Source organism: Aquarana catesbeiana, linkage group LG12 (genome assembly GCF_042186555.1).
Source record: "Aquarana catesbeiana isolate 2022-GZ linkage group LG12, ASM4218655v1, whole genome shotgun sequence".
Taxonomy (NCBI): Eukaryota; Metazoa; Chordata; class Amphibia; order Anura; family Ranidae; genus Aquarana; species Aquarana catesbeiana.
Window position 1 is genome coordinate 50,521,511 of NC_133335.1, and position 15,695 is coordinate 50,537,205.

General features: G+C 40.5%; 1 protein-coding gene across 4 annotated transcripts in view; it reads left to right on the forward strand.

The window, feature by feature from the left end:
- Positions 1-15,695, forward strand: part of SLC4A1 (solute carrier family 4 member 1 (Diego blood group)) — a 69,995-nt gene that overhangs the window by 21,400 nt on the left and 32,900 nt on the right. For 3 of the 4 annotated variants that reach the window (XM_073607751.1, XM_073607752.1, XM_073607753.1), the window contains one exon: positions 11,152-11,231. In XM_073607751.1, coding sequence (XP_073463852.1) covers positions 11,152-11,231 — 80 coding nt within the window. Of the gene's footprint in view, positions 1-4,308; positions 4,363-11,151; positions 11,232-15,695 lie in introns of those variants that run through there. The other variant, XM_073607755.1, reaches the window with a different exon arrangement.

Genomic DNA, 15,695 nt, shown 5'->3' on the forward strand with positions numbered 1-15,695 from the left:
GAGTGGCACAAGTGCCATCACTGGTGAAGGGGCTGGTAGGAACTTCCCATGGCACCGTGGAGGACCTCCAGCAAGGACGATGGCCAGGAATGGCTGAAGGCTGAAGACTGGAGCAGGCTGGAAGTAGAGTGCCACAGACTGGAAGATGAACACAGCAGTCAGCGAAGCGACATTCTGTAGGTAGGAACACAGGCAGGTACAGGCAGGCCGAGTCATAAACAAATGGGCAGATCAGGAAGGTCTAGAGCGAAGTCGGGGTACAGGCCAGGTCGGTAGCAGGCGGGCAGCAAAGTAACCAGAGGAATAGACAGAAGCAGAGTCAAAGGCAAGCCGAGATCAGGTGCAGGCGATAGCAGGAGTAGTCAGTAACAAGCCAAGCAATACCAGAACAGGTTTTCAGAAAAACAGATGGCAGAGGTCACAGGAAAAGTTGTAGACCAGACAGCATTGATCCTGGGCATTTGCCTTGTTTAAATAGCCCATTTGGCAACAAGAACCGTCACAACGTGCACGCGCACTGCGCATGTGCCATGTGGCTTTCCTAATGGGAATGTTAAGAACAGACATCTTTCTGTGGCTGCCATCTTGGTTGCTGGCTTGCCCTTCCTGACAATGCCACAGTAAAATGTCCATCCTCTGACTGTATTTTAGTTTTTGGGTGGGCGATGAGGAAGGGGGGTGGGCAGTAAAACCGCGGCTCAGCCAGCATTTACTGCCTGTGTGAAATAGACCTAAATTTCTTTTATAAATGGAGGCACCTTCTTAACTCATTGAGTTTAGTATAGGCTGCTCACCTTGCAGAGTAAATATTAATGGATAAGGTAAAGCTGTATTATTTTGGAATCCCCAATCACGCCCATTGACTGTCAGGTCTGCATATCTGAGAACACAAACTGCAGACACCTGTGTTTTGTGTACGCTGGCGTGTCGCACTGACACATAATGGAGTGGAATTACTAAAGGAATAGAGGCTGCTTACCTAGCCAAGTGAATATTCACTTTGTAAAATGAATGATGTAGAATAAAATAAAACTGTATTCACTTTGAATAATCTATTATGTTTAAGGAACTTTAAAAAGGAGAATCACGTGATTAAGTGTTTATGGTAAACACAGCTCTTCTTTATTCACCAGCATTCACTTTGCTTAGTGACCAGCCTCTACTTCTTAGAAATTCAATCCCAGTGTATTTTTCTGTAACCTCTGATGGTATGTTAGCGACTAATAGCTGGTATTGGCTGCCACAAATGGTGGGCCTTTGTGAGTGTTAAGCTCATGGCATTGACACCCATGCCCACATGCCAGGAAAGATGAGAAGGCAATTTCCCGCACTGGGATAAAATGGCAGTGCTCTATTCTATGCATCCCCCAAAGACAACTTGTGTGCTGTCCCATGACTGCTGGACAATTTGCAGAATGGGAGAATACCTGAAGACAGGGCTACTTGTCAAATATACACTTGCTGTTTCTTATATACTCACAGACCTGAATGCTTTAGTGGCCTAACATTTGTTATTGCAATTTCCAAGGATATTGCTGTTTTTGAACTATATAAACACCTTGCCTCCATACTTCTAATGCCGCATACACACGAATGGACTTTTCGATCGGACTATCCGACGGACTTCCAACGGACTTTCCCAACGAACGGACTTGCCTACACACGATCACACCAAAGTCCAACGGATTCGTACGTGATGACGTACGACCGGACTAAAATAAGGAAGTTGATAGCCAGTAGCCAATAGCTGCCCTAGCGTGGGTTTTCGTCCATCGGACTAGCATACAGATGAGCGGATTTTTCAGCCGGACTTGAATCCATCGGAAAGATTTGAAGCATGTTTTATTTCTAGGGCCATCGGACTTTTGGGGAAAAAAGTCCACTGGAGCCCACACACGATCGAATTGTGCGACGGAGTCCAGTCCGCCGGACCAAGTCTGCTCGTGTGTACGCGGCATTAGGCTACAATGATTAGCTCCTGCTTATCTCAGTACAGAATAACAGTCAGTAGGCAAAAGTATTTCAATATAAAAACGTGTGGTATATCTGCTGTTCTCATTTTTACTTCACACTTCTTTTATACGATGAGGACAAATTTAATAATATTACTTTGACTAGCCTAGAGCTTGATCATCCACAAGGCAACCTAGGCAGGAACCGGGGCTATCCCAGTAAATACAGTGCAGATGGGGTGGTTTCTTTGTGTCTATTGAAAACCTTACCAATGACAATTAAAAGAATGAGAAGGGGGATTGGGCAAAGTTGCTTCCTTGCCTTGGGTCCCATACATAATCTATCTCCAGGCTAGTCTATTATCTTCCTTGAAGGATCAGTCCGCATAAAATCTATATTTTACTTCTGGGTGGATGCTTTGTTACATCTCTTGGGGATTCCAGTGGTAAGAAATCTAAGTAAAGGTTCCTGACTCTGCTTCCGTAATTAAAAAAAAATGGCCTTGCTACCTGTTGGATCATTTTTTTTAATCTAGTAGACAATATTGAGAATACAGCAAGAGCAGGAGGTCTAACCAGAAACTCTACCGTTAGTAGGGTCTGCACAGTACTCCATACCAAATAAAACATGCCACCTGCAGGTTAGTCTTCACCCCTAAAGCTGGATTCACATCCTTTTATGTGTATATTTATGTATGATTTTTTTACATTCTTTATTCTAAAAGGGGTATATCACATACACTGAGCAAAGAGATGTAATACAGATCATATTCAGTAGGAAGAACATGGCATAGATCACATAGACATTACAAGGCATGAAATCCATTGATTCAAAAAACTCTATAAGCGGACTAAATTTTTACAAGGTGGTTGTAACCTCAAGAAAATGTTTGTAAATTGCAAATAAGAAAAAAAATCCATGATCCAGGTGTTGTGACGCCACCCAACTTTTTACAAGAAACGAAAGGGAACTTAGCTGTTACAAGGTGATTGCAACCTCAATACATTTTTTGTAAATTGCAAAATAAGGAAATAAAGACATGCTCCGGGTGTTGTGATGTCACTTAACTTTTTAAGAAAGGGCTACATCACATACACCAAACAAAGAGATGTAACACAGACCATATTCAGTAGGAAGAACTTGGCATAAATCACATAGACATTATAAGAATTGATTGATTCAAAAACCACTATGACTAAATTGTTACAAGGTGGTTGCAACCTCAAGAAAATGTAAATTGCAAATAAGGAAATAAAGACATGATCCAGGTGTTGTGATGCCACCCAACTTTTTACAAGAAACAAAAGGGAACTTAGCTGTGGAAGGTTCCCCACAGGAACAGGAAGAATAGGTAATAGAGTAAAGGAGAAGGATAGGTCTGCAAGGAGAGCACAGCCTGCTGCTCGAGGGGTAGTTGGCCCGTCCTTGTATAGTCATTGGGGGGGGGGGATAGGGGAAGAGTGCAAGAGGAGAGACCAATAGTGGGGGTGCTGCCATGTGGAGGAGATGGGAATCAAAACTCATCATAAATCTACAGGCAGGTGTAAGTAAGGTTCAAGATACCGTCCCGCTGGATCCGGGGAGTATATAAACTCCTGCCTAGTCAAGGGAAACAAATACTCATAGCCATTAATTGTATCTGGAAGAGTACCAAAAATCTTTCCAGTGGAACCATTTTCCCTTCACTTCGGAGGTCTTGTCCCTAAGGGCTGCTGTGAGATCTTCCATCTCCTGAATACCATTCACCCTGACAAACCATTATCTCACATTTGGAGCTACTTTTCCAAACACTAGGAATACAGGCATTTATGTATTTTTAACAAACATTATCATCAATAGGCCCTATAACACGCATTGATGCATTACAAAAAATAGACAATGTGCATCAATACATCCAACAGATGTTATTAAAAGCACCATTTAAACCAATGGCTGATCTTTATACATGCGTTGCCATGCGTTAATGGGTGAATAGGCCCTAGATGAAGTATTTATTTTTTGGTAACCCTTGAATGAATCCTTCATTAAATAAGGAGATGTATAGCTTTGTTCCACTGTTTTTTGGTAATCTATTTAATGTAAGAACAAATACCAAAGATTATGCAGTTCATTCAGTAGGCTTAACTCCTTCTCAGCTGAATAAAGAATAAAGTGGACTGTAGAAGAGTTAAATGATGAAAACAGATTCACTTTATCAAAGCTGTTTACAGTCAGCAATGGTGAATTGCTGAGTAATTTAGTGTAAACACAGGTCGGATGAATGACACCATATCATGGTTATTGCTTGGTACAACTCAGAAACGGCAGGTGATTGGCCAGCGTCAGGGAGAAAATGGGGTGTCCTCCAATAAAAGGTGTGAAGTGTCACCCTGTCCTCTCGGTCTTATCTCTTCAGAGGGCATTGAGTAGGTGAGACATCTATCCATTTTTTGGTTATTCTTATATTTCTTATATTTCCTACCTTCCTCCTCTTCAGAATTGGTGAAGGCATTTTTATTTTTGCTCTTTCCTTCCACTTTTTAGGGTTCTGTCACTTCTTGTGCTATTGTGTCAATGTTTGAGTGGATGTCAGCCCAGGGATCTCTTGGCAAATTTTGGAGGAGTGAAGATGGTCTTGTTTTAATTATATCAGTTTTTGAATACACCTATTGATAAGCACAGCACATTTATTAAAGAAATGAATTAAAAAGGAAGTAATAGAAAAGTTTTTGATAAAATATTTGATCATAAAGTGATTTACCTGCACTTTAAATGAAAGCACTTTATTGAGGATTTGTCTGAAATAGGTAGACATCAACGGTCTGATTCTTTAAAAGGAAGAAATTAAAAACAGCAAAAAATGAGTTCTTGCCTACAAGAACAAATTAGAATTCTTGTTTCATATTTCATTAAAATGAATGATGAAACCTGATTGGCTGCTTTAGGAAAAATTACCAATTTTGTGCTCATTTTTATTTCCACTAATTTTAAGGCATCAGATTAAGAAAGAGATGGAGGAATGGGAGAGATGGATAGATATATGGTAGATAGATAGATAGATAGATAGATAGATAGATAGATAGATAGATAGATATGTGGGTGGAAGCAAATCTTGTCACTACAGTGGGGGTAATTTACTAGATTGGGAGCTTGCAAAATCTGGTGCAGCTCTGTATAGAAACCAATCAGCTTCCAGGTTTTATCTTCAATGCTTACTTGAACAAGCTGAAGTCAGAAGCTGATTGGCTACCATGCACAGCTGCACCGGATTCTGAGTGCTCCAGTTTTACTAAATCTCTCCCATTGAGTTGTCAGACACCAGCTGGTGGTAGGTGTCTCAACTGTAGTCAGAAGATGGAGTAGTGTAGAACTACAGATCCCATTATATAGCACATCATGAGTAAGTGGTCAGTGGACATTGGTCATTGGTGGACACTGCTTCTGCAGTCTTTTGGCAGGTAAAGGAATTACTATATACTAAGCACTTAGCTGTCTAGCTGGAGATGACATGTAATATTAAGAGATACCATAAGGTTCTGTGATATTTTTCATGGTAGCACAGAGAAGCTACACCCATGGGAGGGTCCTTACACTAACGGGAAATGACTTACTGTTGGTCTACAAGGTCACATCCAACAGTACAAAATAAAACATGAGTGTGTTGGTCTTTGCTACTACACTGTGCTCAGGAACTTTATCACTTTCTGAATAATCACACTTTATACACACACAATATAAAACATTTTATAAAGGAAACGTATTAAGGATGTGTACTGTATTACAAGTCAAATTCATATACAGTTTTTAAAGAACTAGTGGACATCCCCCAAGCTGTTCCACAAAGCTGTTCCCACCAATGGCTTATAGTGTTCAGTATGTATAGTTAAAACATTTCTGTTTTAATTTTGGATAGAGTAGAGGCGGGTTAAAACACATGTCAAGTTCTTATTACTGTCCATGTTCCCATTATGGAGATTCACACTCTCCATTTGTCCTGATGGCCAATGTCACCAAGACTGAAAGTAAGGTAAAATCTACAATGTTGAGTTATCACCAGCAATAACAGGGAAACTATGCCTTTTGGCTAGGGCCAGAGGAACTTTTACACCTGGCCGAAGTGCCTGCCAATGTATTATGCACTGGCAACTGCAGCACTTATCCCCTTTCCCTTCCCTTTTTTATTTATGTGTATGTCTTTTGCACTTTTTACACAGTACGTTTGCACTGTACCCACCCTGACTATTAGGGTGTAGGTCCTCGGGCTTGCCTTGAAAGTCATGGGAGGGAGGAAGGGCACATGGCGTTTTGGGGTCTTCCTTTGGGGGAGGTCCAACTGGTACTTGGGTATTCCTTGCTTTGGCAGGCCCCCCGAAGAAAGGGGTCTGCCTGGTTTTGGCTGGGTGGACTATGAGGAACCCCAGTCCCTGTCAGGAGCCTTGCACCCTGGGAGATTAGGGCCAGGGTCCTTTCTCTTCAGAGGAGGACCATGTCTACATCCTGTGCACTTTTTGTGTGCTCACTTTTTTTTGCACCTGGTGTTTGGTTTCGAGTGTGCTCACCACAAATCTTAAAAAAAAAAAAAAAAACTGTTCCACAAGCAACTAAGATGTCCCCTCATTTTTAAAAAATGTTCTCTCACTTCCTTTTGTTCCTCTGAGAAAGGAAGTAAGGAGAAATCTTCCTAATGTAACAATACAGTGAAAAAACTTTAACTAATTGCATGACACAAGGGGCTAAGCTTTTAAAAAAGGGTGTCGGCATTCAGGGAGCATTTAAGGAGCTCGATCCTGCCAACATTTATGTAAACAACAGAAAAAAATACTTCTGCACTTTATTCAAAACTAAAAGGTTTTGGCTGGAGATACACTTTAATATGGCTACCACTTCTAACCCTGCTGTCCTAGGTACTGATCTATCAGTGCCATTATGTTCATTTAAAATTATATCTCAATAGCCACAAGGGGTCTGAATCCACTTTGTATGCTCTAAATGAATATGCAAACAAAGATATTACCTTGTGAAAACAGCAGTGATATCATCACTGTGCTGCACATGGTCTTTGCAGAGAGCAGAGCTATAAGAGGGACCTTAAAGGTCCGCCCACTACAGGCTGCATGCAGAAAATATGTGAAGGGGCGGAGACAAGACCGGTCACCCTGCACAAGTTGAGAGACCAGCAGTGTCTGGACTTTATTACAGGGAGCTCCTGCATGGAGGCAACGTTTTACAGTGGATTACTGCACAGATCTGGAAGAAATACACAAAGCACACCAAGATTTAAATAAGAATAAACACAACTTTTGTATCCAGACAATATTTGCTAACTGCAAAGTTTAGCAACAAAGCCATGGGTATACATTAATGGACTGTATAGTGCTCAACGCTTCTTTTTGCCTAGACACCGCTTTTCAACATGCCCAGAATGACGTAATAAAATGAACATGGTCTCAACAGGAACATTCTATTTTATCTAATTAGTGAACTGCTACTTGTCAAAATGCTCCTTCATAAAAACAGATCCCATGTAAGCAGAGAAAATAATGCCAGCGATAAGATAACAGCAGGGTGGTAAGTGGCATATAACGCAGGAAACCAATAGCGACTGAGACATATATTTTTAATATTTTCCAGAAGCTGGGTACAACAATAATTCAGCACTTTGAGGTATATTTATTAAGGAACTTTCATCAAAATTAGTGTGCCATAACAGCCAATGAATTTGCAGGTTTTATTTTTTTTAGGGTAGACAGCGCAACACCAATTGATTTCTGATTAGTTGTTTTGGGGTACTGCATTTTTTACATTGTCTTTTTAAAAATGACATTTTGTAAGTATCATGTGGATGTCTAAGACTGCTTTTGCAATGGAATTAGATGTTACATAGTTAGTCTGGTTGAAAAAAGACCATCCAGTTCAACCAATAAATGTAAGTAACCTGTTATTGTTTATTACAAAAGTGACGTGTTTATTAGAGGTGACCTCTGCAACGTAAAAGAGATTCATGTATCATTACTGGAAGGCACCAAAGAGGCCTCTCATGGCTTGTGTACATGGGGGTTTTGTAGTTAATTGCAGTGTTGCTCAACGGCATGCAAAAAAAGCTGCATATGGGTTGCTTTGCCTGCAATACAGATGCATAGTTTCTTGTGAACAAAGGCGTAAAACCCGCAGATATCTACAGAAGACTTCAAGCACAGTACAGTGATGACACGCTCAGCCGCAGTAAGACATTTGAATGGTGTAAATGTTTCAAAGATGGGCGTACGTCCGTCAGTGACAATCCCGGCCGTGAACATTCAGCGGCCTGATTTGATCACTAAGGGTGTCCTGTTTCTCCAGGACAACACATAAGCTCATACTGCTCACTGCAGTATGTGCACATTACAGCAACTCGGCTGGGAGGTATTGCCACATCTCCCTTACAGCCCGGACCTCCCTCCGAGTGATTTCCACCTGTTTGGACCCCTTAAAGAGTTCCTCTGATGTTAGCATTTCAGCACTGATGACAAAGTGAAGCAGGTTGTCCTAAGATTGGTTCAGGCGTACTGACAAATCTTTCTATGCTGAAGTTTTCCAGGCATTAGTTAAATGCTGGGATAAATGTATAAGGCTGCTTTCACACTGGGGCGGTAGGGGGCGTCGGCGGTAAAACAGCGCTATTTTCAGCGCTGTTTTACCGGGGTATTCGGCCGCTAGCGGTGCGGTTTTAACCCCCCGCTGACGGCCGAAAAAGGGTTAAAACCACTCGTATAGCGCGGCTATAGCTGCGGTATTGCCGCGGTATAGCCGCGCTGTCCCATTGATTTCAATGGGCAGGAGCGGTTTAGGAGCGGTGAATACACCGCTCCAAAGATGCGGCTTGCAGGAGATTTTTTCTTCTCCTGCCAGTGCACCGCTTCAGTGAGAAAGCCCTCGGGCTTTCACACTGAACAAACAGTGGAGGCTGTTTTGGGGCGGTTTGCAGGCGGTATTTTTAGCGCAATAATGCCTGAAAACCGCCCCAGTGTGAAAGGGGTCTTAATGTAGCAGGGGAGTATGTTGAAAAATAAATGCAGTTTCCACTCTTTGAAATTTGTTCTTTTATTACATAAACTCAAAAGTCCCAGTTTGACTTGCACTCCCCTATTATATCTATCTTATTAAGCAGATTTCCATTCTCTTCCTATCGTGTAGACTCAACAGGAAGTGAGAAGATTTGTTTTCAATGTAAGGGAAATCTTCTTGTAGATGTACAAGTGTCCCTGTCAGAAGATTTCCCCTCCATTTCTGTTCTGGTGGCAAATCAACTCATTCCTGATGACATTGGTGATCAGGGCAATTAGAAAGAGTTAATGGGGAGACAGGCAACAAAAAAACCTGACAGCAGTTCTAACTTATCACCACTCTTTTCAATAAAAAAAAAAATGCCTTTAGATATACTTTAAATTTGAAGAGTTTGTGAGTGCCAGCTCTTAATTTGTTTCTATTTTTTATCAGCATCCACAGTGATGTCATGCTCCCTCCTCCATGGAGGAAGATACTTATAGTATTTTAGACACACCCCTGAGCATTAATATTGAAACGGTCATCTGCTAGAGAAACATAGCAAGTCTCTGGGTCTTCTTCCTATAAACCCAGAAAACAATGGCATTTTACACAATGATGTGTGTTTTAAAAAAAGGATTACTATTGATATTTAGAGACATCTTAGAAAATAACATATGACTTACTTATACTTACTTTTGTATGGTTACCCTTTAATTATTATGTTAGGCAAATGCAATAGTGACATTGAAGAAAGATGATGATTGATGCCTCCTAAATAGTATAATATGTACGCTGTGGTATCTTGTTAAATATTTCCCAGCATTTTTAATAGTGATTATTAAATCGTACATGCATAGAAAAAAAGATAGGTTGCCATAAGTTAGGCAGTTCTTACAACAATTAATCGTTCTTTCATGAAACTCATGCAGCAATTGTTATCTGTGGAGACCACAAGTGATATTACAGGTATGTGTTGACTACGGTTGGCTGGATGAGTCAACCCCTGGCTTCTTATGTCATGTACACTTCAACAGTGAGGCCTCCCTGCTGTAATTATTGACTCTGTTGACCTGATACATCTGTATATCCCCTCCCATTTTTGGGTGTTCCAGCTCCTCCTGGTACATTCTCCATTCAATGAATAACAATCCAACAGGAAGGGTCCAACATAATGGTCACAACAGCTGTTCAGGTCCAGAGAATTTAACTCACCAGCATCCACAAAATACTGAAATGTTAATTTGGGTGGACCTATCCTTTAAAGCAGCCATTCTTGACCAGCGTTTGGTGCAAACCTAAGGTCCCTTCCGAGGTTGTTAGGGTTCCTTGAACTGTAGCTGATTCAACTCTCATCTGATGGTGGCTGGATAGAGTCCATTGCCAGTCCATTGTTGGTAACGGAGGCATTGTGAGCTCTGTTGTAATTCTTCCCATTAACCTGAAACCTAAAAATGGTTTCAGGGGTTCCTCTGAGTTAAAAAGGTTGAGAAAAGCTGCCTTAAGGAAACAATACACCCAAAATTTTTATGCGCGTTTTGGGTAGATACTAATATTTTTAGTACATCTTTCTCAAAGTCTTCAGGAACTAGATGATTCCTCATCTATTCATAATTATACCAATCTGCTCCATCCATTAAATGGAAGTCTTACACTTCCTGTTGGATTTGTTTAGGTCACTTTTTTTTAGTGAAGAATGCTGCTGGAAGATTAAGACTTCCAGACTTGGGGTTTCAGATAAATCAGGGCTTGGGAGATCTCAAGTTTAACTGGGTTTAAAGCACAAAATTAGTAAAGGGACCAGGATCACCTACCACTAACAATCCTTATGTTTTTTTTTTATATATAAAAGCTTTTGGTTGTATGTTACCCTAAACCACATGGTAAATTTTTTAATTGAAACCTGGTCAAAATTGCCTAAAAATAGCAATATGTATTGCAAATATTTTAGATAAATGAATCTAATGGATGATTTAACTCTGTGGGGCCAAGACTCAATGGGAATATAAATTCTGATTGTAATAACCCTTTATTTCTTGTTCTCCATAAATAATAATGCATGGTGGAATCTGAAATGTAGTTTTTATATAAAGACAGTTTTTCTAATTGCATAAAAGCTTAGATCTGTACATGCATATAATATTTTTTTTATTGGCCTTTGTTATGCAGGCTTACTCTTGTCTCTTTTTGTTTTAGATCCCTTCCAAGAGACCCCTACCCCTTCATTCCCTCCTGAAACTCCATCCTTCATCCCACCCAAACGTGGAGTGGACGAGGTAGGTTCCTTCTCTCCTTTATTTTTTTTTAAATAAATATAAAACTCTATATATGAAGACTAGTTGGTTGAATAAACATACTGATTTTGTTTTTTTTTTGTACCAAATTCCTCAGCTCTTTACATAGACCATTTACACTAGTCCCTTCCCAGAGGGAATAATCTAATGTTCCTATCAAAGTAATAAGCCATGGTGAATTTTCACCCCAGAGGAACCCTAAAAAACTTTCAGGTCTCAGGAAACCCATGCTAAAATTATTTCTTGGGGGGGAGTTGAAAGAATGCCTCTGATAGCTTAAAAAAAAGATCTGCCAAGTGGTAATGGGCAAAACATTTTGCAGGCACCATCAGATAGTGGGGGTTATTTACTAAAGGAAAATCCACTTTGCACTGTAAGTGCACTTGACAGTGCACTGAAAGTGTACTTGGAAGTAAAGTCGCTGTAGATCTGAGGGGGACATGCTAGGAAAATAAAAAACAGCTTTTTAGCTTGCACATGATTGGATGATAAAATCAACAGAGCTTCCACTCATTTCAGATCTACTCCTTAGATTTAGAGCGACTGCACTTGAAAGTGCACTTTAAGTGCACTTTCAAGTGCATTTGCAGTGCAAAGTGGATTTGCCTTTCGTAAATAACCCCCAGTGTGTCAGTCAGCCAAAGCTCCAGGAATCCCTACCAACTTCTGGAGAAACCCTGGTTGAGAATGGCTGCTATGGACAGCATTGCTTGAGTTAATGCTAGCCACACAGTTGAATTTCATAGCAAATGCATAGTCACATGAATATTTATAGGCAAAACTATATGACAGATCACATGACTCATTTATTTTTTAAATTCTCCAGCTGCTTCAGATTGGCAGTTGATAATAAGGTGCAAGTAGACACCAGGGGACAGCAGTTTAGTAAAATGAGTGCATGCTTCTTCTCTTTTGTCAAACATGCCTAAAAATTCCTGTGTAACTGGAAATATAATAATAATAATCCCAATTCATTTCCCTCAATATATTTAAAAACAATAAAAATATAAACGCATAAATGTTGCACAACCAATGAGAATACAACATTTTACAGTTTTTAACTAAAACAAGAGGTGTAAATTTTCAAATAGGGACACTGATTTTGGAGCAGGAGCATGATGAATTATTGGAGCATGAGCACTATAAAATACTGAAGCACGAGCACTATGAAATATTGGAGCATGAGTGGAAGCTCCAAAACACCCCCGCTGTTTGTTCAAGAACTGTTAGGATGACAATTCCAGAAGATATGCATACAGTCAGCGCCTCCCCCCCCAACAAGAAGTGGTGACTGAACCAAAAATTCCAGCTATCTTCGCCGGGGTCATGTATATACGATGTAGAAATTTGTAGTGGATTAGTTGGCCACGGGCCGAGATTAGTCTGGTAAAGGGTGGATCCCAGACATCCTTCCAATCTTCCATGTCCAAATCAGGGACCACTGACTCCCACTTAGCTCTGCACACACTCATGAGCTGAATAATCTCAGGAAAGGAACTTATAAATAGTAGATAGGTGCTTTTGAAGATCATCCTCCCTTAGCATGGATTCAAGGGCTGACACCGAGAACAAAACCCTTACGGGTATTTGGCAACTGATGTAGAGATTTCAGTCAGTTCATCTAAAGATTTCAGCTGCCCATTTGTGGTGACATCGCCAATCTTTTAAATCCCAAATTTCGTCCAGACCACTGGATCTTCAAAGGCAAAAAATTGGGGCAGGATAGGTTTACTCCACAAAAGAACATAAGGCGAGAGTGGGAAGGGACCCCCAAATTTCTCACCATGGGCAACTATCCAAGCACTTAAAACTGACCTCATAGAAGTGGTTAAGACATAGGGTGATCTGGGCCCTCTAAGTTGCACTCCATCCTAAACTCTTCGTATTGGTTTTTCCATGAAAACCAAAATGAACACATACATTTTATCTCCATCCAACATACCGCATTCCCTAGATGCGTTTCACCACAGGGCTTGCTCACATGGATTAGAGTAGGTACACTGAGTACGTATTCTAATCTCTGTGAGCAAATCCTTAGGGGTGAAACGCATCTGGAGAGTGTGGTATGTTGGGTGAAGACAGAATGTATGCATTCATTATGTTTTTTATGGAATAAACAATATGAAGAGTTCAAGATGGAGTGCGACTCCCAACATTTTTTTACACATTGGAGCACAAGAACCTTTAAATTCTTGGTGTTGGAGAACTATAAAATATTTGAGCAAGAGCATTATGAAATATTGTAGCACAAGCACTATAAACTATTGGAGTATGAGCACTATAAAATATTGCACCTGGGGCACTATAAAATATTGGTGCAGGAGCATTATAAACTATTGGAACAGAAGCCCTATAAAATATTGGAGCAGGAACACTACTAAATATTGGAGCAGGAGCACTATAAAATATTGGAGCAGGAGCTCTATAAAATATTGGAGCAGGAGCACTATAAGATATTGGGCAGGAGCACTATGAAATATTGTAGCAGAAACATTAGTAAAAGTTTTTAGTGGAAGTTTGAAGTGAGCCTCCTATTAGTGTGTCCTTTACTGTCATTGATTGTTAAAAATTGCACCATGGAACACTGACACTGAGTCATGTGACAAAAACTCATGATGGTATTTTCTAAGTAGAAAGCTTCATATTTTCACATATCTGAGAGGCGTCACAACTCTCCATTCAACATAAGGTCTTCTATGGGCCAGTCCACCAAAAATTGATGCTTTAGTTATCTTGGAGCCTGACCTGAGCTGGTCGGTCTCAAGTTTTGTATGTTCTCAGTCACCTTTGTGTGTCTTAGTTCCTCCTCTTACAATCTCCATAGGGCTCAGTTCACACTGGTGATTTAATCTTTCCCCAGTTTAGAGCTGGCATAGCAATGGAAGCTGAATTCTGATTAATGGCAGTACTCTACATTTGTGTTTCACTTAAAGGGTACCTGCACTGAGAAAAACATGGAGGGACGCCATTGCTGATCCCCTCCTAAAAATGTCAGTTGCTTGGCTATCATGTTGACCCTGTGGCTTCACCTATCTGCTGAGTGACTGATCCAGATCAAGATATCAAGAGATCTGCCTGCAATCTCAATTTACTTGCTGCAATATGGAGACCCCCAGGCAGCTAGCATATTCAGAACTTGAAGCAGATCAGCAATGGTAGCCTCCATAAATCTCCCATGACAAGAATTTTCTAAATTAACTCTATTAAAGTGCGGTAACTCATCAGCCAACCAGAATTCAGCACCAGTTCAGCAACATTTCTGATTGGTTGTTATAATAGACTGCGCATATCAATGCCTTATGGAGTTATTTCATTTTATCTGCTGTCACTATTCATCTTCTGTGACCTTCTGACCGGTAACTTGATGTTACCATCTACCTTCTCCCATGTCATCCTCCCCTCCAGCATAGCTCAGGGTGTGTGCAGGAATGGAAGGCTGTGTTTACAGATGAAACATTTCCTTGTATTTTCACTTAACCGCGATGGTTGTAAACTAAACATAACTGCTTCACTTATGCCAGTGCCCAGGAGCGGCAGGACTTAAAGGGATAACCATGGTCATGGCATTCATGGTTTCACATGTGAGATCTTCTCTCTGGGGTATCTGGGTCTACCCTTCCCTACATCGTGGGATCTCACTCCTCCTTCTGAAGTGGAAGGATGCTTATCCTTCATGCTAGATCACTCGTAGCTTTAAAGTGAAACTTTAAGCAGACGGCTACACACTGTAAAGGTGCATATACAGTATCTCACAAAAGTAAGTACACCCCTCAAATTTTTGTAAATATTTTATTCTATCTTTTCATGTGACACCACTGCACAAATTACACTTTTCTACAAAGTAGTGAGTGTACAGCTTGTATAACAGTGTAAATTTGCTGTCCCCTCAAAAAGGGCGTTGCTACGCAGCTATCTACAGAGTCGGCTTATCCTGGTCTGTCCTTCCCAGGAACACCGCGGGAGCGGTGAGAGGTTAGAGGGGAATGCACAACTGACATAGTATTGATGTTACATGCCCTAATATTATGCAAACATTGTGAGTGGTTTTTTTTGTGAGATAGTTTTAAATTAATAAATAATTGTTGTACTGGATTACGATATGTGGAATTTTTTTATCTATTGCTTGCAATGAGCAAAATACAAATGAAAAGTGTCCAGTGAACAGCGATTATCCCTTTGATTGATAAGCGTGTTAACCAGCAGGGTCTGGTAAGTAGATTACCTACAGGGCTGTGGCACAAGTGGTGTGGTGATGGAGACTTGGGATCGCTGCTAATATTTTCTTCCTTGATCGTCTAGTTTATACTCACCTGCCTTTTCTTAATGGACTTTCACTGAGTGGATCACCATTTGATACTTTGTCTAAGTGGACTTTTAAGCAATATCATTGATATTTTTAAATATTTGCTATTTTTGCACTAGCGCTGCTAATGTTTTAGGAAGGAT